Source organism: Pygocentrus nattereri, chromosome 11 (genome assembly GCF_015220715.1).
Source record: "Pygocentrus nattereri isolate fPygNat1 chromosome 11, fPygNat1.pri, whole genome shotgun sequence".
In the NCBI taxonomy this organism is placed as follows: Eukaryota; Metazoa; Chordata; class Actinopteri; order Characiformes; family Serrasalmidae; genus Pygocentrus; species Pygocentrus nattereri.
Window position 1 is genome coordinate 16,631,698 of NC_051221.1, and position 24,470 is coordinate 16,656,167.

At 41.0% G+C, this 24,470-nt stretch overlaps 2 protein-coding genes across 2 annotated transcripts in view; one reads left to right on the top strand and one right to left on the bottom strand.

Moving 5' to 3' along the window:
* The window catches only part of LOC108430972 (sodium bicarbonate transporter-like protein 11), a 54,796-nt gene extending 52,946 nt beyond the window's left edge, over positions 1-1,850 (bottom strand). The window contains exon 1 of the mRNA XM_017703803.2: positions 1,638-1,850. Coding sequence (XP_017559292.1) covers positions 1,638-1,701 — 64 coding nt within the window. The 5' untranslated portion in view covers positions 1,702-1,850. The remainder of the gene's footprint in view (positions 1-1,637) is intronic.
* On the top strand, positions 1,586-21,914 carry LOC108430971 (kyphoscoliosis peptidase-like). Its single transcript, XM_017703802.2, has 9 exons — positions 1,586-1,833; positions 9,569-9,758; positions 11,758-12,100; positions 12,979-13,310; positions 13,944-14,058; positions 15,264-15,381; positions 16,707-16,898; positions 17,208-17,398; positions 18,499-21,914. Exons 3-9 carry the CDS (start codon positions 11,782-11,784, stop codon positions 19,803-19,805), a joined length of 2,574 nt encoding a protein of 857 aa, XP_017559291.1. The 5' UTR covers positions 1,586-1,833; positions 9,569-9,758; positions 11,758-11,781; the 3' UTR covers positions 19,806-21,914.
* The last annotated feature ends 2,556 nt before the right edge of the window (positions 21,915-24,470 follow it).

Genomic DNA, 24,470 nt, shown 5'->3' on the forward strand with positions numbered 1-24,470 from the left:
GGCCCGCCCATTCCCCAGACCTGAATCCGATTGAGCACATCTGGGACATCATGTCTCGCTCCATCCACCAACGCCACGTTGCACCACAGACTGTCCAGGAGTTGGCTTATGCTTTAGTCCAGCTCTGGGAGAAGATCCCTCAGGAGACCATCCGCCACCTTATCAGGAGCATGCCCAGGCATTGTAGGGAGGTCATACAGGCTTGTGGAGGCCCCACACACACACACACACACACACACACACACACACACACACACACACACACACACACACACACACACACACACCTGAGCCTCATTTTGACTTGTTTTAAGGACATTACATCAAAAGTTGGATCAGCCTGTAGTGTGTTTTTCCACTTTAATTTTGTGTGTGACGCCAAATCCAGGCATCCATTGGTTAATAAAATTTGATTTCTGTGATTTTGTTGTCAGCATATTCAGCTTTGTACAGAACAAAGTATTCAATGAGAATATTTCATTCATTCAGATCTAGGATGTGTTATGAGTGTTCCCTTTATTTTTTTGAGCAGTGTATATAAAAAAATATCAAAAGCCCCTCCTGGCCCCATATCTGACCGGTTCCAGTGTCTTTGCTCTGAACAGAACGATGTCTGTCATTGTTTCCCCACAAGCCTGATGGATGATCGATGAAGTTCCTGTGATTCGCTGCCAAAGGCTCTGCTCATCTTTAATGGCTGACTGCAGTGCATGTAAAAAGAGTCTTATCTGGGACTCACTGATAGCTGCCTAACCCACTGATGTCCTCAGTAGGGACAGAAGCCGCTGCTTTTTTTGGCAGAGTTTTGAAATTCAGATATAGATTCACACTGAGCAAAGTCTGATTCCTTTTCAGGTTCCCAGAGGTGAGTGTGCACGGCTAAAATAACTTATTCTAACAGAGTTGCTCTGCTTCATGGCTAACCACTGTCAACTTCACACTTTCAGCACAGAATGTTAAACCGATCTGTTGGCCATTAAAGGAAGAGCTGTAGACAGGCAGGTCATGCCATTCCATCGCTAAAGTGAAACATTGTTTAAAGGAATACTTCAATGTTTTTCAATCTGATCTCTGTTTACTGTATCTATAGCTGTAATGTAGGGGCTGGGGTAGTAGACATGACAATAGCATGGGGTCAATTTCCACAGATAATTTTGATGCAGAAAATGAGGCAGCTAAAGACTTGCCAACTCAAGACACCTATTTTAGAAGCTTATAGGCAGATGCTTTGGAGTTTTCTGTGCAATGAAAGCCATCAAAATTGTCCAGGGTCAGTGACTATGCTTTATATGTAGCAGAGAGATTAGGTTGAAAACTGCTGTTCCTTCAAGCCCAAGCCTATGATTCATTTTCTTAACTCAGTTATTCAACATTTCCACAACAACCACCACCACCACCACCACCCCCACCACTAATGCATGTGTTGTTATTGCAACAGTGAGAAATAGGTTTAAAGTCCAGCTTGAAGAGTCAAGGTATTTGTTTGGAAAGGATGACGAGAACAAAAAGATGTGTTCATTGATGAAAAGCATAAACTTGGCCATCTCTTCAAACCCAGACTCCACAGAAAAAGCCTTGAAACTCCTCTACTCATGCTCCCTGCAAATGGCACTACGACAGTGTGTTGTGAATCTTACCTGGTACAAAACGGTTCACAATGACTTCTGCCATCTCATCTCTCTCCTCCTTCTCGGTCTTCATGCTTCATTACCAGCCTGCGACGTCGCTTGCTCACAAATTGCCCGCATCGGCAGGTGAAAGCGAGGGCATGAAATGGATTTGGGGTGGCAAGCAGGGTGCAGGCAGCTGTGTGAAGGGCACTGAAGCATCCCGGTAGGTGAATGGAGCGCCTTAAACCTGTTAAAAAACACAGGCCCACACTCACAACCAATCAAGAGTCAGATGTTTGAGAGAGTGCAGGAGGAAAAGAGAAAGAGAGGAGGGAAGATAGTAGTAATAATTGTGGACATAGCAATACCAAAACTGCAATGCTATAAACATATATATTACCAATTTATTTCATATGTAGTAGTGCTCAAAAGTTCAAGCTAAGTTCAAGTACAAGCTGTTCCTGTCTCAGGACGCATTTCTGCGGAGAATAAATGCAAGATAATCCTCTTGCATAATAAGGGCAGAGCTAAAGAAAATGGAATTTCCAAAACTGTTCAAAACATTAACAGACTAACCTATACCTGTCCAAGACCACAAAAACTCTCTATAAACACTACACACAAATTATGGTTCAAGGGTTCTTTAGTAGAGAAAATAGTACTGTATAGAACCGTAAACAATCAAAGAATCCTTTTTTGATTAGTATTCTTTGCACAGTAAGAATTATTCAGATTGATGGAGAATGTGCTGTAGATGGTCCTATATAGGATTTTGCTATTGTTTCAATGAGCTTGTAACAGCAGAATGATATTTGGTGCTATATATATATATATATATAACCTGTAAAATCATGCAAACTATTCTACGAATGTTCATGATTTTATATAGAATCAGTTTTAAGACTATTTAAAAGAATTTATCTTTGAGACCAAGGAGAAAAATCCAGCTCCACTCTCGCTTCAGATCTGAAAAAACCCTACAGATGTTTGTCCATTCTTCCACTGTGAGAAGACAAACAGTCTGAAAGGATGTGTTGAAGCCTTTACTGAGAAAAAAAAAAGACAAGTGGCCTAACAGTGCATTAGAAAAACAAAACTGCTTATCTAAAAAGGTGCAAAGTTAGATTTTATGGACTGATGGTCCCATGAAGAGCAGATAAACCAGCTTCAAAGACTGAACTTTGGAAGTGTAGAAAATGATCCCTACAAATTTCTTTAAAAGATTCTCTCAGCTGTTATAAAAGGCAAAGCGTGGACGCAGTAAGAATAAAAACAATGACATTTAGCAGTCTTCTGTGCGCTTTGATATGCGGTTGTAATTTGACAAGGATTAGGAATTGACCTGCCAAAGGGACAGTACATTTTGCAGCATTTGCACAAGAGACACTCAAAACATCTTTAACAACCACAAACAGCCAGCCAGCCAGCCAGCAGTGTAGGTTTGGCAGCAGTTAAGAGGTCATGAGTTAATGAGGGATATTATAACAGTGTGTCCAGCTCAGCTCTACACAGTTCACTAGATCCGGCTTAATTTTTAACTTCTGAGTTCAAACTATCAGTTCAAATTGCTGAACACACATTTACTCAAACACCAAAAACAACAAAAAAGGTGACTGAACACCAGAGATACTCAACACTGAACCCTGAATCAAGTTTCCTGTACTTGATTTTGTAATTAGTAGTGGAAAACCTTTGCCTTATGACCATCTTTTTAACGTCGCATAAACAGCCCTGAAATTTGTTCTTTGCCTTTTATTTCCTTGTGTATATGCACTTTCGCAGAACACTGTGTGGCACTTATGTTCTTCATTGCACATAAGCCAGTGGGTCCAAGGATCTGTAAACATCCTGTAAATTTGATTTATAAGGTGTAGTTTGAGATGGCAGGTGAGACTGTGTGTTTGTATTGTTTATTTTGTGTTAGTATTCTATATGAAAGCCATTAACCACAAGAGGCTGCTAAAAATCAAATGTTGGTCTTTTTTTTTACACCAGTAATGGAATTTAATACAAATTGTGAATAACCCATTTTAAAAACAATATTTCAAATCTAAAATTTGAAAATCAAATTAACCTAATTTTACACTCACAGATGTTATTGATCAGCAAAGATATTTTTGGAGCCCAAAATGTAGCTTCTTTAGTTTACAACTGAAGCCACACTAGAACTCTAGTCACTAGGGATGCGGGAAGGAGGAGAAAAAAAAAACCAAAAAAAAAAAAAAAAACACATGATTCTTAGATGCATCGCGATGCTGATGTGAACGATTCTGAATGGATTCACAAATGTAAAAAATCTAATTTTCTAAATATTTAATTTTTACCATAATGTTGAAGGAACGCAAGGGGTGGAACTTAGAAGTGGGTAAGTGCAGCGCCAGGACAGTCTGTGGCGGCACAAACAACTGGATGAGTGAGAAATCCGACCGGCTCTGCATTAAAGCCAGGTTGGGTCAGGAGTTACAATACAGATGTTCAGAAGAACATTTTGCCTTCCTGGATCGGGGCCTTTTTGTGGTGGAAGGGCTTGTGTGGTCTAGGGATCTTCAGAGCCAAGTCGTCAGGAGCAATATGCTCCTGGTAGGGTCTCCCAGGGTGAATAGGTCTGGAGTGAAGACCCAGACTAACACGATCCAAAGTTTCTCCATGCATATCGTGCACAAAAAATCGTGTACCCTGCCTGGGAAAGGGTCACCGGGACCTACCCCTGGAGCCAGGCCTGGGGGTAGTGTTCCATGTCGAGCGCCTGGTGGCCGGGCAGCCCGGCTGGGTTCACCCCGAAGAGGCAACGTGGGGAGGCCATGTGGGCCCACCACCCGCAAGGTCCACGGGGGAGTTGTGCAGTGCCATATTGGCAGTGGGAGATTGCGGGGAGGCCCTAGGTGGCCTAGGCTCCTGCAGCAGAAACTAATTCTTGGTACATGGAATGTAACCTCACGGGGGGGTGAAGGAGCCGGAACCTCTCAACCTCCGGCACTAGATATAGTTGGGCTAACCTCCACCCAACAGTGTTGGCTCTGGAACGAAACTCCTGGATAGGGGTTGGTCTCTCTCCTACTCAGGGGTTGCACAGGGTGAGAGGTGCCGGGCGGGTGTGGGGATAATCACAAGTCCCTGGCTGGTGACCATGAAGTTGGAGTTTGTCTGGGTGGACGAGAGGGTCGACAATGCAAATTAAAAATCGCAGAGGAAAACTTTGTTGTCTGTGCTTATGCACTAAACAACAGCTTAGAGTATTCGGCCTTCTTGGAGTGGGTGGGGTTCTGGAAAGGGTCCTGCCTACAGACTCCATAGTCCTTCTGGGAGACTTAATGCTCACGTTGGCAATGACTGGGAGACCTGGAGAGGCATGATTGGGAAGAAAGGCCTGCTCGATCTAAGCCCGAATGGTGAATTGTTATTGGACATAATGAACACCAAGTTCGAACACAAGGATTTTCATAAGTGTACATGGTACCAGAGCTCCTTGGTCAAAGGTCAATGATGGACTTTTGTCGTTTCATCTGACTTGGGATCATATGTTCTGGACACTAGGGTGAAGAGAGGTGCTGAGCTGTCAACTGATCACCATCTGGTGGTGAGTTGGATCAGATGGCAGGGAAGACTGATAGGCAGATCCGGTAGGCCCAAGCGAATAGTGAGGGTGTGCTGGGAACAACTGTCAGAAGCCCCTGTTCGGAATGATTTCAACTCCCACCTCCGAGAGAGCTTCTCACATCGTGGAGGAGGTAGGGGACATGGAGTCTGAAAGGATCCTGTTCAAAACCTCCATTGTGGAAGCTGCCAGGTGTAGCTGTGGCCAAAAGCTTATCGGTGCCTGTCGGGCCATTAACCCAAGAACCTCCTGGTGGACACTGGTGGTGAGGTAGGCTGTCAAGCTGAAGAAAGAGGCCTTTAGGGACTGGTTGGCCCGAAGGACAGATAGGTACTGACAGGCAAAAAAGGTGGCAGAAGCAAAATCCAGGGCATGGGAGGAGTTTGGTGAGGCCTTGGAAAAAGACTTTCGTTCGGCCTCAAAGAGGTTCTGGACAACTGTCTCCTGACCCCTGGCGACTCAGGAGGGGTCGGCTGCACCCAAGCTGTATTCAGCAAGGGTGGAGAAACTTCAAATGAGGATATTGTCGGTCGGTGGAAGGAACACTTTGAGGAACTTCTTAATCCGGGAGACGTGCCTCCCTCACGGGAGTCAGGGCCAGAGGCTTCTGGGGTGTCAAGTTCCATTTCCCTGGTGGAGGTCACTGAGGTAGTTGGCAAGCTCCTCAGTGGCAAGGCACCAGGGGTGGATGAGATTCGTCCAGAAATGCTTAAGGTTCTGGATATTGTGGGGCTGTCATAGCTAACACGCCTCTGCAATATTGCATGGACCTCGGACCCTTGGACTGGCAGACTGGGGTGGTGGTCCCCATTTTTAAAAATGGGGACCGGAGGGTGTGTGCCAATTATCAGGGTATGCACACAAGTCTATGCAAAGGTGCTGGAAAGGAGACTCTGACTGATTGTATCTCCTCAATCTGAGGTTCAACTATGTGGATTCCGTCCCAGCCGTGGAACAATGGATCAGCTTTTCACTCTTTCACAGATTGTTGAGGGGGCATGGGAGTTTGTCAACCCAGTCTACATGTGTTTTGTGGACTTGGAGAAGGCTTATAACCGTGTTCCTTGAGATATCTTGTGGGAGGTCCCCCGGAGTGAGAGCTGTGTCTGTATACTCGGCATTAAGTCAGACTCTTTCAGTGTTAGCGTTGGACTCCGCCAGGGTTGTGCTCTGTCTCCACTCTTGTTCGTGATATTCATGGACAGAGTGTCAGGGCATAGCCGGGGTCAGGAGGGCATTATGTGTGGAGGCTGGAGTCTCTGCTATTTGCAGATGTTCTTTTGGCAGAATCACAGGATGGGGGTGTTCCAGGCATGGCCTATTGGGACAAGACCCTGGGGTCGTCCTAGGACCCGCTGGAGTGATTATGTCTCCAAGTTGGCCTGGGAGCAGCTTGGGTTCCCCAGGAATGAGCTGGAGGAAGTTGCAGGGGACAGGGTCATTTGGGATTCTCTGCTCTCCCAACTGCTACCGCGACCCTGTCTGGACTAGCGGTCAACGCTGATGGATGGATGGATGGATGGATGGATGTTCAGAAGAGCCATTTAGTCCATCCATCCATCCATCCATCCATCCAAGCTGCTTCTCCGTCAGGGTCGTGGGGGGATGCTGGAGCCTATCCCAGTAGTCATCGGGCAAGGCAGGATACACCTTGGACAGGTCATTTAGTCCTTTCAACAAGAATCAGACCACCTTGGCAGCCACAACATTTAATGCCCAGTATGTCTGTGTGTGCCGATGTCCTAGTATGGGTTAAAAAATATAAACGAAAACACACATTCACTTTGCTCATGTAAAATGTCTCATCGTTCGGCTGTTTTACGAGGTTAAAGTCGTTTCTTACTCTTCAGCTTCTTGTTCAAATTTTTCCGTTCCACCTTAGATTTTGACTGAGGTGCCGAACCTAAATGTGACACCATTTAAGGTGGAATGGGAAAACTTGAAAGAGAAGCGACTTCTGCTTCGCAACTTTAGTGTTCGTCAGTGTCTGGTTGCAGAGTTAACATTCCAGGAAACCAACTAAAAAGGTGCTTATAAATGCGAATAACTCTCCAAATGCTTGTCTTGGCTAAATCTCTCTCTGCCTTTTCATAGCTACCAGCCAGGAGAGACCGTGTTGCCAAGTGATCTGCAGTTTTGTTGAGAAATGGGGCTTTCATGCTGTGTCGCACACGACCCGTGTTGCAGATATTTTACTGACAGTGACTCCTGACTCTCTAGAACCAGACCAAATCCGGAGTTATAAACTCACTACAGAAAACGAGCAGGGTGGCTGTAACGTGTTGCATGGACATTCATTATCACTGGATCTTATTTCACCATAACAGAGCATTTTATTGCAAATGAGTGGCAGCAGCATCTCATAAGCTCCAAACAAAAGCAGTGAATGAGAGTCTTCCAGTTCACTAACCACATTGCATCGATAATCGCTTCATAAAATCACATCACGGCCCTCGGAATCGTAATCAAATCGAAAGGTGCCTAGAGGTTCCCACCCCTCATGGTCACCCAAATAGTTTTTATAGATCATTGCACAGTTGCACAGACTGGTTTAGAGCACAGCATAACAATGAACATTTCATTTTTTATTTGAATTTCACCACCACAACTTCTGTGAAACTGCATTTGTACATTTTCTAAGTGAACGTTATGGGACAGCAGGGCAGTGGACCCAAGTGCAGAGAGGAAAACCCACGAGAAAGGGTCGTAAATGAACGAACGAGGTAATTGAGGGATTCTGCACATTGGGGTGGCTCAGAGCCAGGCTTGAATGCTGATGTACTGAAAGGCAGTCAGAGGTGTTACCACTGGGATGGAGTGGTGCAGAAATGGGAAAAACTCCCCAATGAATAGGAATGAAAAAATGGCAGGAAAGGGCACAAAGGGGAAGCTGAAAACTACATGCTCAAACAAAGGCTGAGATAGGAAAGTAAAAGAGAAGTCAGATAACAAAAGACACTTCTTCTGTGATGAGAGGCAGATCAGCTTTATGTTTCACCCGTTTGTTCTTTGTGGAACAAACACTTTTTGCTTGGCTTGAAGCCGTTTCTTGTTTAAGCCTTCTTTTTTCTTTGAAGTAGTTTTGGAGCAATGTATTCTTTTTAGTAGCCCCTCTTTTCTGCTTTACGTTGTTTTGGGGCAATTTCTCTTTTTCCCTTCTTGTCTAAATATCCAGCTGGTCTAAGTACCATACCAGTCACCCCTCTACAAAGCTGTGACAAAGGGCTGCTGTTTGCCATGACCTTAAGTAGAGGAATCCACAGGTGTGTCAGGTTAGGTCTAATCAACCCAAGGGCTTCTGGGAATTGGAGTTCCCTAAACTTGTGGCGCCTCGCTGCCGTCGCCCTCTGCTGACAAACAAAGTAAAAGACCAAATATGACATTTTTCTGCAAATTGTAGTGCACATTTTTTTTTTTTTTTTTTTTTGCTGAATTGAACATATTGGAAAACATAAAACACACAAATATAAAACATTTAAAATATGCCATAACTTTACCATTTATTTGTCAGCTAATAAACAGTAATAATTAAAATGTGCAGACGTGTTTCTGTAGAGGTTAATTTCACTGAAAATCAACATATACTTTGAGCAAATGTGCTCAAACATTTGCATATGACTATATTTTATGTTTTTCCTTCTCCTGTAAAGCTACCTTTTGTAGCATTTTACAGTGGCACCAGACACAACTCAGCCAATCAGGCTTAAGGACTGGATGCGCCAGTTTCATCAATATAAATTTCAGTGCATGTGAGAGTACTAGGCCAATAAATGATTTTGATTCTGATTGTACAAAAAAATTACATCTAATCACTGTCCGACAAAAAGCCTTGTATCTCTACTAGTAAATTCAGAGGAGAAGAAAAAAGACTTTCTAAAAACTTTCTAAATCAGTGTCAATATAACAGGGTTTTCAGCCATTTCTATTGGTCTATTTATTAAAAATATCTCATATAGTCTAAATGACATTATTTATTTATGTAAGGAAATAAAAAAACAATAAAGATGGAGATTTTTTTTGTTTTGTTTTGAAAGTGATCATATTTTCATGTTACTTTAGATGAAGATCCTTTAAAAACCTTTTTTTTTAAATACATTTGTTCAAGCTCTAAACTATCGTCCATGCACGTCTTTGCTCCTTTTCTAGTGTCCACCTTCCCTAGGTCCACCCACAAAGCTACATTTCACAATAACGTGTTTTATTTATGTAGCTTGCATCGTCCCCCAGAAAATCACACTTCACACCATTGACCCAATGAGGAACTTGGTGACCCCTAAATGCCCCTAATACTCCCCTTAGGCCCAGCGACTGGTGGAAAGTCCTCACCCTCCCTCTGTATTTTCTCTCACTCTCTCTCTCTCAGCTGCTTTGTAGTATTTTTAGGGCTGTCATCCCCAGGACCTGCCAGCGCTACACACCACAGCCCACCGCACAGTGGGTATATAACAGCCGCTCTCCAGGAGGTGAGAGCTGAACGAGCATATTAATGACACATCAGAAGAGCAGCAGACAGAGTCACGTCATCAAAGAGAAAAACCAGCACTGGCCAACAGGTAAGAAATGGACAAAGTAGTACACAGAACAGAATGCAGGGGCAAAAGAATGCAGAGTGTCCTCCGCTTTGACGGTAGCGGTAAGGCTGTATTTTTAATGCTGAGTAAAAGGCGAGATGTGCTGCCTCTATCTGTCTTTTCCTGTGGGCCTTCAGTGTTCCAGGCTCATACTGTGTGCCTCTCAGAACTGAGTAATTTGAGCATTTAAATGAGTCTTAGAAATGTGTGTTTTTGAGGATGTCAGACATCTAAGACTGCTGCTTGGATAACAACAATACTTTCTAGATGAAATACACGCAGTAGTAAGTGCATTATCTGCCATTCTGGTCAATTTTGACCCAGCACTCATCTGGACTCTAGTAAATACCCTATTTAGCACTAATTGAAACAGAATTACTGTTGCGCCCATGTGAAAAGCGATAATGGCCTTGTGCTGCAATTGTCATAAGAGTGTGATTGGCGCAAATTTTGGAGAAGGGCCGTCTGTGCACTCTTTTGCAAGCCATCTGAAATAACAGGCAGCCAGCAAATGCACCTGTGGGTCTGGAAAATGATTTGCCGCCTCATTTTATACTCTGTATAGCTGTAAGATTCTGAGGCATATTAATTAAGCATATTTTCCTGAGCCAGTCACTGAATATCTACCTTCTCTGACAGATGTACTATTCCATATTCAGGAAGCTATATAAATTAGTAGAAGGTAAGGCACTGAATATACTGTTCAGTGTAGAATATAGTACTGTGCAAGTCACAGACCACCTTTCAATTATGTAATTTCAAATCAACTCAAAAAGGTGTGTCCACCTTTTACCTTTATTATAGCTTCCATTCTTTTCTGGAGACTCACTTCCAGTTTCATAAGAAAACTGCAGAGATGTTTTTCCACACCTCCACAGTTCAGTCTTAGAAGTTGGTTGCATGTTCTGCTTCTCATAAACCAAATAATCCCAAACACATTTAATCCCTTAACAATCCAGGCATATTACATACAAAGGTTTATTATGCAGTGGCTACAGGTACTTCAATGTACACTAATGACTAGATTAAGTAACTCTTATTAGTCCCACAATGGGAAAATTTACCTCTGCAATCTAATCCATCAGTGCAGTGAAACACCACATACACACTAATAAAGAGACACACTAGGGTGCAGTGAGCACACTTGCCCGGAGCAGTGGGCAGCCCTATCCGCTGCACCCAGGGAGCAAGTGCCTTGCTCAAGGGCACTTCAGTTATGCACTGTCGGCTCAGGGGATCAAACCAGCAACCTTCTGGTTGCAAGGCTGGAGCCCTTACCTCTAGCCCACGACTGCCCTCAGTTGAGCTATTTTTGGGTTATAGAAGTGTGTAATAATACTTTGGCCCTTTAGTGGGGTTAATGATGTTGAGGTCTGGACTCACAATCACACACACTCTCACACCCAGGCACAATGTAGCATGTAGGTCTGGACTCTTATTCTGTAAATACCACAGAACATGCTATTTGTCTGTTTTCTTATCTCAGTATTGGCTTCTTGACCACTACACATCCTTTCAGACTCATAACATTGAGTTGTCTTCTTGCAGTGGAAGGGTGGACAGAAACAAATATGGATTTTTTTAGATGTGTAGCAAGCTTGATTTTCTCCTCTCTATAAATGCTTATCCGATAGTAACAGTTTTGGTGGTCTACCAGTTCTTACACAGTTGTTAGTCATTTTCTCTACGTCTTGTCATGTTTTTTCCAGTTTGAGAAACTCAAATTTTTCACATACTTTTCTTGGACTTTGCTCTTCTTTATGCAAGTGGATTATCTTATACCTGATCGGAATAACTGAAGAATGCATAATTTGTTCTTAATCGCTGTTAAAACTAGAAATTAAAAGAGCTCTAGAAATAATGAGCACATTCCCCTCAAGTAAATCAGTGCATGCCTCTGCTAATATTCCTAAAACTGCATGCATGTTTAATAGCTGTGCAACAGAGTGTCATTATTGCTTGGGTTCTGCTCTCCCTGCAGGTGTAATCATAAATCTCATCAGTGATGGCTGCTGTTTTGAATGCTCATCATATCCTAAAAGGCCTTGGCGATCTCCACTCTAATGCTAATCATCTGTTATGTAATGCTGAGGATGACAACAACAACAATGCGGAAATACCAGAAGATCCATGCCTTCTTACTGTGAAGCAGACCTATTTGGTAAAGCAGGAGACCACACATGAAGAGAGGATTAAGGGGCTTCAAACTCAGGCCAAAGAACATCAACCAGAAGATACTCAAACAGAAGACTCCACCACCACAATCTGGAATATCAGCAAAAAGCTGCAGAGCGCTGCTCTGTCCAACAATAGCAACCAAACAGGTATATATGCCGATTAACTCCTTAAGCCTTACGGGCCTGCATGTGGTATATACTTCAATTCCTCACTCACATTACTGTTAGGAGTGTAATAAAACACATTTTCAGGTGTGATATGATTTTCAGCTCTGAGGTAAAGCTTTAATTGACAAAAAATAAGCACTGACTTCTAAAAGTTATCAGAAAGAAGTTACTTGAATGTGGGTCTGTGTATAGCATAAGCTTCGCCCACCCCCAACAACAGACTGAAGGACATATCTGCAATATTATTCCTTTTTAAATACTATATAGAAATCTTTACATTCTTAATGAGTACATATATTTCATATTCTTGTGATAATATTATATTTGGATAATGGATTCTTGCTGCAGGGGTTGGGGCAAAAGTGCAACACTCACTCTTCCACATAATATTAAACACTATATTTAGTTAAAGCTATGATGTTTTAGATATATTCCATGTATTAGGCTCTATATGTTCTACATCAATATTTGCCTAACATTACATAACATTCATTAATATGCATAACATGGATAGGATTATTTTATTTGCTTAGTTCAAACTAAATATTGAAGCCTGAACAGACATAGGTGCAATTGTGAGAACAGACCCACCCAGGCACTGGAAAACCCAAACCTGACCCAAACCCGTTTGCACTGTTGTGGAACATAAGTAAATAAATAGATGACGTGCCAGCCATCCTGCTATCATAGCTCAAAGTACAATCAAAAGCTCTACACTGTACGTGACCTGTGTACTTTTATCTGATGCAATGTCTGAGTCATAATGTTTCCACAATGCAGATGTCCTTGACTCATGTGGAATTTCAAACTGTACTTAGTTGGAACACCTTCTATATATGTTGTCCTGACCCACACAGGTAAAGCCATGCCAAAGCCTAAAGGATCTGTCAGTGTAACTGCTGCTAAAAGCTCTGTGTTTGAGAAGTGGGCAGCCATGGACAGAGACAGTCAAAGACCACTGGCTAAGAGGCAACTGTCAGATGAGAGCAGAGCTCGCACTTCCAGAGCCACAAAGAAAACTATGATGAGAGAGGAAAAGGTGCAGCCCAGCCCAGCACTCCCTGCAAGCCAGAGAGAAAATATGGCCACCTTGGCCAGGCCTCGGTCCAGAAGGAAACTGCAGAAGGAGCTGCTCTCTCGCAGTGATTTCTGCAGAGTGGACGCGCATGCAGTCAAAACAGGCAAAGAGGTGGGGGCGTAAAAAGTGAAGAGAAAGAATGTAGAGAGAGACAGAGAGAGAAAGTGTTGAAGAGAGAGAACCAGACAGAGAGATGGTAACAGAGAAAGAAAAGAAAACAGCCAGTGAGAGAGAGAATGAGAGAGAGAGAGAGAGAGAGAGAGAGAGAGAGAGAGAGAGAGAGAGAGAGAGAGAGAGAGAGAGAGAGAGAGAATTGTGTCATCTACTGAGACGGTAACAGAGAAAGAAAAGTAAACAGCCAGTGAGAGAGAGAATGAAAAACAGAGAGAGAGAGAGAGAGAGAGAGAGAGAAAGGGACAAAGAAGAGAAACACAGGTAGACAGAAAGATAGATAGATAGATAGATAGATAGATATATAGATATATAGATAGATAGATAGATAGAGAGAGAGAGAGAGAGAGAGAGAGAGAGAATTGTGTCATCTACTGTGTACTCATGTCAGAGCAGCCAAGTAAATGTTTATGCCAAGTGAGTGATCTGATATGTTTATGTGTGCATAATAAAAGTTTATGCATGTGTAACTGGATACGTGTGTGTGTGTGTGTGTGTGTGTGTGTGTGTGTGTGTGTGTGTGTGTGTGTGTGTGTGTGTGTGTGTGTGTGTGTGTGTGCGCGCTCTTTGCAGCTGAAGAGCAAGAAGATCTTTTCAGTGCAGGCTATTGCCCAGGCCATCACAGAGGGAGCGTCTACTGATTTAGAAAGACTCCGTGCCATCTGGATCTGGCTCTGTCACAACATCGGTGTGTTTCTAACTCACATATCCACACCCACACTTTCAAAGACAACAGCATCAATCGAATAACAAACAGCAGAAGTCACTTTATACTTTGATGTAAACGACTCTTATTCTTTTTGAAAAAAGTGACAAACTGAATTTTCTTGATTCAAATGTGTACCTCATTTTCACAAGAATAAAATATATTACATCAGCACAGTTCTGTCTTCATGAGCTGGTACAATTATCGCCTGTGTTTTGGAGTCAGAGGTTGCAAAATAAGGGTTTCTAAGGGAGTCAATTGTCCCAAAATAGGACCTTAATGCATTAAAACTAAGATAAAATAGATGATCATTAGAACATGGTACATGAAGCTGACATTAGCTGATAAATGGACAATTGGAGTTCACTTTGCACTGAGCTGAACTTAGCAAGCACCCTCACTGTGCACTGCAAAGGATCAAATAATTACAGATCAATTTAAGTTTAGACTTCCAGTACGTCTAGGATGTCAGAGACTTTTGATTTCCATTTCTGGGCTGCACAGTTAAATTATATAACTCAACATCTCAGCTGATGCATTCGCGGGACATTAGATATGATGGCTCTTGGTCTCTTTGAGACTCATTTGTGTCAGTTTACAGCATCACTTATTTCTGAATGCAAATTAAAGAGAATGTGTGTGCCAGTGTGTGTGGTGTGGAGTCAAATGTTCTGTCAAATCACATAACCACTGAAATACCAAAACAAGATGCAATTTATTGCCATCCTTCTTGGTTATATGTCACTATTAAAATAGATCCTAAAGCACATTACCAGATGAATCCATCACTCAGCATTGACAGTTTTACTGTTTTGACAGCTGGATCATATGTTAAAATATTAATAACACTTTACTGGAACCCTGCTGCATAACACTGAAAAGAACATGTTATAAATATGTATTAGCTAATGTGAAATGCTGCCATGACTTGTCATGACAGACTCTGTTCTGTTGCTTGGATCAGTGTTAATTGTAATAACAGATTTCATGATGTTTGATACCATAGCAACTAACTAGAGTACACAGCAAAAATTAGCATGTAACAGAAGCCTTAATGACATGTGTTGTTAAAATGACCAGTAATGGCAACAACACCTCACTCTCTACTACTGTTCAACTGCTTTTAAGGCAAATTTACAGTTTTCTTTTTACCTCAAGTGGAGTTGACTCAGTGCTTTTTGCTGCAGAGTATGATGTGACTGGTTACCTGGGTCTGACTGAGAAAGTGTGCTCTCCTGAGAGGGTCATTGAAACAGGTCGAGGAGTTTGCTGCGGATACTCCAGTCTCTGCTTACAGATGTGCAAGTAAGAGCACTGCTCATTGCTACAACATTCATGTTCTTTGTTTTAGCCTGATTCAGTCTTTAAACACTCTTTAAAGAAATAGCTCAAATTAAATCACCTACCTTAAATGTGGTTGAACAGGCAAGAAATGTTTAGTGTTTAATGTTTGCTTTTATTACTTGTTGTTCCTAAAACAACATATAGCTAATAGTCACAGCACCTCAAGCTTGAATTTTGTCCATTCTTTGTTATTTTTTATAGACAACAGTTTGACAGAAACCACATAAGGAATTCTATTTGTCATTAAAGGTTAGCACATGATAATTCATGTGACGATTGGCCCCTCCCAGTTTCCTCATGTGCTTTTGTTTACCTTTTAGTCATGTGCTTTTCTTTTGATTTATTCACAGTCAGGCCCCCTTGTTTTCTGACTCCGCCCCTGATTCGTTCCACCTGTTTTCCAACTGTCCCTTGTTATCCTTGTGTATTTAAGCCCTGTGTTTGCCCCTTGTGTTTGTTGGTCTTTGTTTGGTGTTAGATGTGCTGTATGTTGGATGTATTGTTTGCTGTTTGTTATTCTAGCCTCTGTTGTAATTTGTTCTCTGGGTTTAGTCTTGGTTGTATTTCGTCATGTCTGTCCCGCATTCTATCCATGTTGGATCTTTGAACCTGGACTGTCATGACCACGACCCTAGATAAAAGTCGCTTATCTCAGCGTATGCGTCCGCCTCCTTGCTCCACGTTACAATTCAGGCGTGCAGTTTGTACATTGCTAATTACTGGGGTATAAGCTACTTTTAGCCAACTTGTTAGCTATATTAGCCATAGACACAAAAACCACTTTGTTTGATTGATGACATTTAGAAAAAGAGAATTATATCAATTTAATTTTTTGCCAAACATCAGCTTGTTAAATATATATAGTTGTAAGCAAATGTTTGAATGTCTTGCTCAAATAACATGTTTAGTTGATTTTCTAAGTGAAAATAACAACACATCCCACAGAGAACATACTTTAATACAGCATTGCTCAAAATATAAAAAAATGAATAAAATGTGGCAAAACCTTTGCACATGCCATATTTTATGTTTGTTTACACCCAAAATGTTAAATTTAGCAAAAGAACAGTAATTGTGCACTAAATACTGCAGATGTCTGCTCTGTGTATAGGATGTTTTAACTTACTTTCACTTAGAAAATCAACAGAACATGTAATTTAACCAGGTGTGCTTGAACTTTTGCATATGACTGAAGCAATGTTGGATCAGATACTATAGTAGTGTTTATTGTCCAGCAGCAGTAATCATACACTGTATTTGTAATGAACTCTACTGTCTTTCTGCAGGGAGGTGGGCATTGAGTGCAGGGAGGTGGGTGGTCATGGGAAGGGCGTTGGATACAGGCAGGGTCAGAGCTACCAGAACACCAAGTCCAGTCATATGTGGAATGCAGTAAGTCTGGAGGGCCACTGGTACCTGCTGGACGCCTGCTGGGGTGCTGGGACCGTGGACATGGACAACAAAGCCTTCATTAAGAGGTGACTGAGGACTGGACAGTCCATGGTGGAATTGAACATGACTATACTGCAGCAGTTGTGCTATTAGAGATACAGTGTAAAAACATATTCATTAAGGTGGGGAAAGCAGAAGAAGAAAGGTCTCATGAACACAGTTCATGTCTAAAACTTACAGAAAGAAATAGGAACGTGATTAAGCATCAAGTATCAAGAAGTACATTTAGGATTTAGGATAGTTGAGAGTTTATAGCACATACACTGCCAAGATTAAAAAAAAAATCAACAAACATTAAACGCTCAGAGAAGATGATGATTCTTTTTATACTGCAGGCATGATGACTTCTATTTCCTGACCAATCCAGAGGACTTCATAAACTGCCACTGTCCGGATGAGGAGGAGTGGCAGCTGCTGGAGAGCCCCATTAAGCTGGAGGAGTTTGAGAAGAGGGTGCTGAAAACCTCTGAGTTTTACAGGCTTGGATTAACGCTTATCCACCCCAGGCACTTCTCACTCATTACAGGTTGGTTCTTTGCTGTCACTCTTGCAGAGGTTATACTCACAGGCATTCCTCTACACCATGTGTTTCATTCTGTGCTTTGAGGACGATTCTGCTTACTAGACATGATCTAATAACCTATGACAATTGGCTTATTGCTAATCCGCAATAACATGGGGGTAAGGTGACACAAAGTAAAGAGTTACAGTATTTGTATTTACTTTGTCCTGTAATGACATAGTATAACAGACTATAAATTCTGGTAATCTCATTACAGTCACCGAGTTAATAAGAATTACATTACTTGCATTACTAATATGCGCTAATATCCTCTATATACATTATATGTGCCTGTCTTTTTACATGAGTTGCTACAGCTTACTGTGCTCTTTGAATGACTAGTGTAGTACGAGCACTGGGAGCTCTGTAAACCTGGATAACAATTTGTGGAATCATCTGATCATACTACAGTGAAGCAGATGGATAAAAGATGAATGAGCTCCAACATCACCTAAAAAGGCCAAACTTGATTTGTGTTCAGAACTGTTTCCACTGTATTAGTTGTTCATTAATTTAGCAGGAATAGTGACTTAACTTTGAGATGATGTTTCTTTTAACTGGCTATTTTTTCCAAAATAAAGTTTTGGTAAATAAAGTAAATACCTAAACTGAATATTATATTATTATAATATTACCATGCAGTATATCCATGCAGTACTCTACAGACTTACTGGCAGGCCTGGTAAAGATAAACACCAAAGGCTATATGTTTTTGTTTATTATCTTTTCATGGGTGCGACTAAACCTGGAATGCCCTTCATTATAAAGCATGATAATGTATATTTGTATAGCACTTCTTAAAATAGATGTTACAAAGCACAACATAAAATTAATGCAAAGAAAAGAAACACAGATAAAAGTTCCCAGAATACATTAAAATTTAATCGAGCAAGCAAATCCTTGAAACACCAGACAAATATATGCAGCTAAAGCAAAGATGCTACATTGGGGTCACAACTAGTGGCACATTAGCATATGCATAGTCAAATACTGAGCACAAAAATCATCAAAGTTTGTTACCTTGTTATTATACAGTAAAATAATGGTTGTCTGTTTGTCTTCAGAGAATGGTGAATCCTCCATATCGGTGGGAATCTCTCAGCCAGTGGACTTCACCTATCAGATCTCCCAGCGCAGTGGCTCTGAACAGAAGGAGATGAGCAGCTCTCTGGGTCTTCTGACCATCACTCAGTCCAGCATGAAGCTCCGTCTGCTGCCACCCACTGCGGGCACCTTTGACATCATGCTGTTTGCGCGCCCTGGAAACACTTCAGGGCTGTTCAGCTGGGTGTGCTCATTCCTCTTGGAGTGTCCTGAGCCCAAGCCTGCAGAGCATCTCCCTGAGAACCCTTACCTGTGCTGGGGAATTCAGCAAACTGCTGAGGCACTGGGGGTCAAGTCCTGTACATATGGCAGCGAAGCTATTTTGCTAAAATCGGGTACATTTGAACTTGTTCTGCAGACAACTAGGCCACTCATGATGCTTTGTGAACTGATCCATAAGGACCTGGACAAGACTCTGTCTAAGAGATGCCTGGCCACTCAGACTGAGATGGATAAACTTACATGTAACATCCTTTGTCCTTACATTGGTTATTACAGGCTGTCTGTATTTGTCAGGGACTATGAATGTGCTGGAGACAGCTTCCAAAATGCTGGCAACTTTCTTCTTCACTGCACTAGCAACCCAGTCAACCTGAATGAACTTTTCCCACCCGCTCTTAGCAACTGTTGTGGCCCTGGCATCAGGACGAGTGAGGCTGGTCTTTCCAAGTTCAGCCACCAGGGGGCAATAGTGAGCACACAGCAGGGAAAGTGCAACATCACTTTCCAGAACCAGCATAATTTGGACCTCCATGCCATTTTGACCAAAGAACAGCGCAAGGTGCCCACATATCCACTATCCCGGTATATCTTCTTCACCCACAATGGCACCAAGGTTACTATTAGCATTACTCTGCCAGAGCCAGGGGTCTACAAGCTTGGACTCTATGGCAAGAGCACCTCCAGCCAGGACTTTAACCCACTTTGTGACTTTATCATACAGAATAGTTCAGAAAATGCTTGGCCCCCTTTTCCCTGCCCCTACTCTGACTGGCAGAAGGGTAGTGTTTTGTTGGAGCCCCGCTCTGGCCTGCTGGAGCCGCTGTCCTGGGTCCAGTTCCGCTTAAAGGTGCCCGGCGCCCACAGGGTCAGTGCGCTGGCCGAGCAGAGAGTGGACCTGCAGCTCAACAAAAGCAGAGTGTGGGAAGGCGAGGTGTTCACGGGGACAGCAACCAAGGTCAAACTTGCAGCGAATCAGGAGGAGAACTCCAACCAAATGGCCATCCTGATGTGTTTTGATGTGCTGCAACCACAGAATGAAATGTAAAAGGCAAAAAGAAACTTTAGAGATTTAAAAGCAAGTAGTAGTGAGGAAAAATGATATGATTCACAATTGAGTATAACAAAAAAAAATGGATTATTTATGTTGTACAAAGGTTAAGATATTTCTGTGACCACTAATTTCAGAGAAATTAGCCTTTGAAAATTTTATAAGGTGAAGCTTGAGTGATAACTGTGAATGCAGTTTGTGTGAGTATTTGGCAGCTTTTTTGCTTTTGTTTTGATTTTACATAATGTGACTATCATATTGTAGACTTTTGGTAACAATTTACTTAAACCCTGTAACATTACATTGACATAATCATGCCATATACATGTCTTGGTAGATGTCTGTCATGACTAATATAACAATGAATACGTTTACATGAACTTATTAATCTGATCATCAGACCCAATCTGTTTTTTTTCAGCAGTTCATTCAACATGTCTTAATGTATTTGGGTAATCAGATAATGGGAAATTTCCATGTCTACATGAATCAGCCAGTACTTAGATCTTTGTTTTGCAACCAGCCAATAAAATCAAATAAGAAGAATAATGTGAAATAAAATTTTAATTCTAATTTTAAACAAGGACTTATTTTACTGAAAAAAAGTTCAACACTTCTAGAAAATGAAGAATATTCAAATTCTTCATTTCATCAAGCAAGTAGTTTCAAAATTTTTTTTGCCATTTTGTGGATGCTGTATTAAATGCTGCTAGCTGTTTCCAGGTCAGCTCAACCCTCTGACTGTCACAGCCAGAATAAGAAAAGTGAAAGAAATCATAGTAAGGATATAAATGTAACCAAAAGACCCAATTACTGAGCTAAAATTCAGGTATCTTTATGGATTTCTTTAAATCTGATAAAGTCTAGCAGCTTTTTCAGATTCAAGCTTTATCAGATTACTTGAAATCTGATAATGCCTTAATCGATCTAAGAAATTAGGCTTTGCTTTTTACATGACTGCTTGATTAATCTGATCTTGCTTGCTACAGTGATCTGATAATGATGGTTTTACTGGTGTACATGTAAACGCGCTCACTGCCATGTTGCAATTACTGATGAGCACGTTACTGTAGGGCAGTGTTCATAACACCTACCCTTCATGACAGCTGATACAGACCTACATCAGTATTTATTAGCACTTATTCTTATAGGCATCAGAAAAAAATCAGTGTCATCTGACATTGGTGTCACATCAACATGACATCAAAGCAGCTTTTGTGACAGATGATGGCTATGGTAATAAGCCTTTATATGTGCTTGTGTAGCTTTAGGTCAGTTGTCACAATGAGTTTATGTAGGTGTCATAGCCTTTTGAACGCTGCTTTACAGTGTTACCATTTTTGCTAAGTTTACTCCAGTTAGGTGTCATGAGATCAAACATTATGACAACTATCATGACAATTACCACTAATGGTAACATGACACTGTTACTGAACAAAGTTTGTCACAACAGCTTATAACAGCATATAACATCTACCATGGCATGATTATGTCAATGTTTCATAGAAATTTTAGTGTAAAGACTTTTTTGTGTAAACAACAAATGTGAAAAAAAAGTTGGGCAGACCGTTTACATGCAACGCATGCCAGGACATTTCTGCAACGGTTAAATTTAGAGGCTCAAAAATAATTTGCAAACAAAAAAAGAAAACAAGTGATGCTATTTAGGCTTGAGTTGATATCCATGAATGCCGTTCATGAGAATGATTTGGCAGCTTCTATGCTGTTTTGATATTGCATGAAGTGAGTGTCATATTGTAGACTTGTTTGGGTGTCAATGTAACACATTTCTTCTGCAAGGTGCTAAAACTTACCATGTTGGATCATTCACAATTAGTACAATTAGGCTCGAAGGCGTTATAGCTGTAGCAAACATGGAGGCTTGTAATAACATGCCAGATTTCGAGGCCTTGCTTTATGTTTTGAAGACAAAGAAAATGTGACATTCATGAAGAAGATATTGGTGTGGTGTAGCCAGTGTAACTGCTAAAAACTCCTTATGTTTATGAAGTAACATATTCAGATTGCATTATCATTATCACCATCATCATTATTATACTGTCATTATTGTCTTGTGCATCATAATAAAGCACTTCTGAAAAATCATCTTCTGTGTAATGATTCAAACTGACGTTGCTGAAACTGTGTATTAAACAAAAAATTGAAGGTTATTTAAAAAAAGTTGTTCAAGACTCCCTAGTATAAAACTATGTATAAATGCACTGTATAAAAATTAGTCATTTCATAGTCTAACAAAGAATAAAAAGAAAACTTTTGCACATCACAACCCCTTTTTCTCCTTAATGCTGCATCAGCATTCAGTGCACAGCGAAGTCTGCAAATCCTCTCTGAGCTGGCCTGGTGATCAATTTCAGCGGCAGAGCGCAGGAACAAAGCCATGCTCTTGTGGACACAGGTCATATATCATGTTTGGCTGTGTTCACAGCATCCTGCGTACCTGCCCGCTCACGCAAAGCAACGGCCGCCATCTGTTCTCACTCTCGTTCACACAGCATCTGTTTTTTTTTCACAATGCTAAGAATGACAAACATTTGTTTACTCCTTCTGCCGCTACACAATACTGCTTGTCAACACCTTTTAAATTTGGGAATCTTACAAAAGTGACAAAATATATATGTGAGTAGTGTCCTTATGCTGTCTGGAGAACCTTATTTTAGATATCATGCATCTTAATCTGTGATGTGCAGCAATTTAGGTATCATTGCTGTCTTAAAACTTCATAGGAGGGGGGAACAACTTCCACAGACTTTCCAAAATGTCTCCATAATTCAGTCTTTAAGGTGTCAACAAACGCAAAACTCAGAGTGGTTTGGCATGAAATGGTTAATTGTAGAGAAACTTACTGACACAGATTTACTTACAGTGGTGGTGATAGGAACCAGAGGTCTAATGGAAAGTATAGACATTTTATTTGCCTTCCAAAGTGACCAGTCAACCTACATGCGTCTTAAATGTCCATGTGTATTATTGTGAATGGTAAAACAGCAGTAAATCTAAAATAAATGTTTTCTTTTGCTGCACTTTTCCTTATGTTGCTAAGAAACACTGTTGTATCGAGAAACTATCATTTAACAATGTCTCAGGCAACGTATGTATAGGCATTTAATGGAGTAACTTTTTGTAATGCAGCTTTTTTTTTTAAATGCTTTTGGACGTCTGGTTCCTATCACGTCCACTGTTAACAAGATGTTTCTGTAGAATTCACATCTTAACAATTGAATTGTACAGAAATTTCCCAAAAATGTAGCTTTAATGTAGGAAGATTTTATTCTGGGTAATTTAGGACTATTTCTATTGGTCCATTCATCCTAAAATGTTCCAACAAATGTTCAACTGGCATTTTCAAATAAGGTAAAGAATTAATTAGGTAAGAAAGTTTTGAAATGACATGCTGTCTTAATTCTGTTTCCTGCCTTGCAAACCTATAATAATAGCAAGTTAAGACTTGAAGTAGCCATATTGTGCCAGGCTGCCTGTAAGTGACGGAGTACAGGTCAGGGCAATGTAGACAGCTGGGGGCAGCCAGGTGGTCTATGTTTAGCCGAGGCATTGGCTCTGCTGTTCGGCTTGACACTCTCTCTTGGACTGGCTGATTAGCACCATTCCTGTCTAGCTCTGCCAGGGCCTGAAAGCGAGGGACCCCCTCACTACCAACAGATGGGCCTACGTATAAGATAACTGGTACAGTGTAATATCTGATCCTTTCTCAGATGCTGGACTGAGCTGTTATCACAACTCATGAGTGCACTGGAAACTGAGACTGAGAACTTTTCATTTCTGTTGGACCAGGTTATAGGAATGCATGTTTCTCTTTTTCTTTGCTTACTTTATTTTATCCTTTAGAGGTCATAGTTCAGAGCAAAATGGTGGAATTTAATATTAATTATTTCAAATATAGCTCATCAAAACAAGCTGAGAAATCTTGTTGAAAGTACAACAAGCTTCTAAACTTTATAAGTTTTTTATTATAAGTAGAAGAGCAGAGATTTTATTTGTTACGAATTTGAATTCAATGCATCATTATTGTTGCATTTACAGTCTTGTTTTTGTGAAAATAATAGACATATTGGCATTTGCTGATATCAAAAAAGTGTAAGAAGCACAAACTTCAGCCTGTCAATACAGAATGTAAATTGAATGTAAATGTAAACTACTTACATAACTAGCAACATGATGAAAAACTGAACTGAGGCTTATGGCGGTATGGAATACATATGTTCATATGAATACATATAGCAATGTAATGTAATCAGATACAAAAAACTTTATTCTGTTACAGTTACAGGAAAAAGGCGAATCCGTTTACAGATATATAATAAAATGGGGTTCATTTTTTTCAAACCTTTGCAGGCAACACGAATTCACTCCACCAATCTCTGTTGTCTCTGCAGTTGACATAGCACCAGGCAAGCTGGCTGAGCAGTTGTGTCTCTGAAACCTGTGATAAATGTAACATAATATGTAAGGTTTGTCCTGTCCAACACTAAATGTGCCTTGATGCGACTACAGTATGCACCCACAATGCTGCTGAATATAACATTTTGTTTACAACGACTGCAGCTTATCAAACAAAATACAAATAGCACCACTTAAACTGATGCTAAAGGCATAGCACATTGTGCCTTCAAATATTCAGCACCT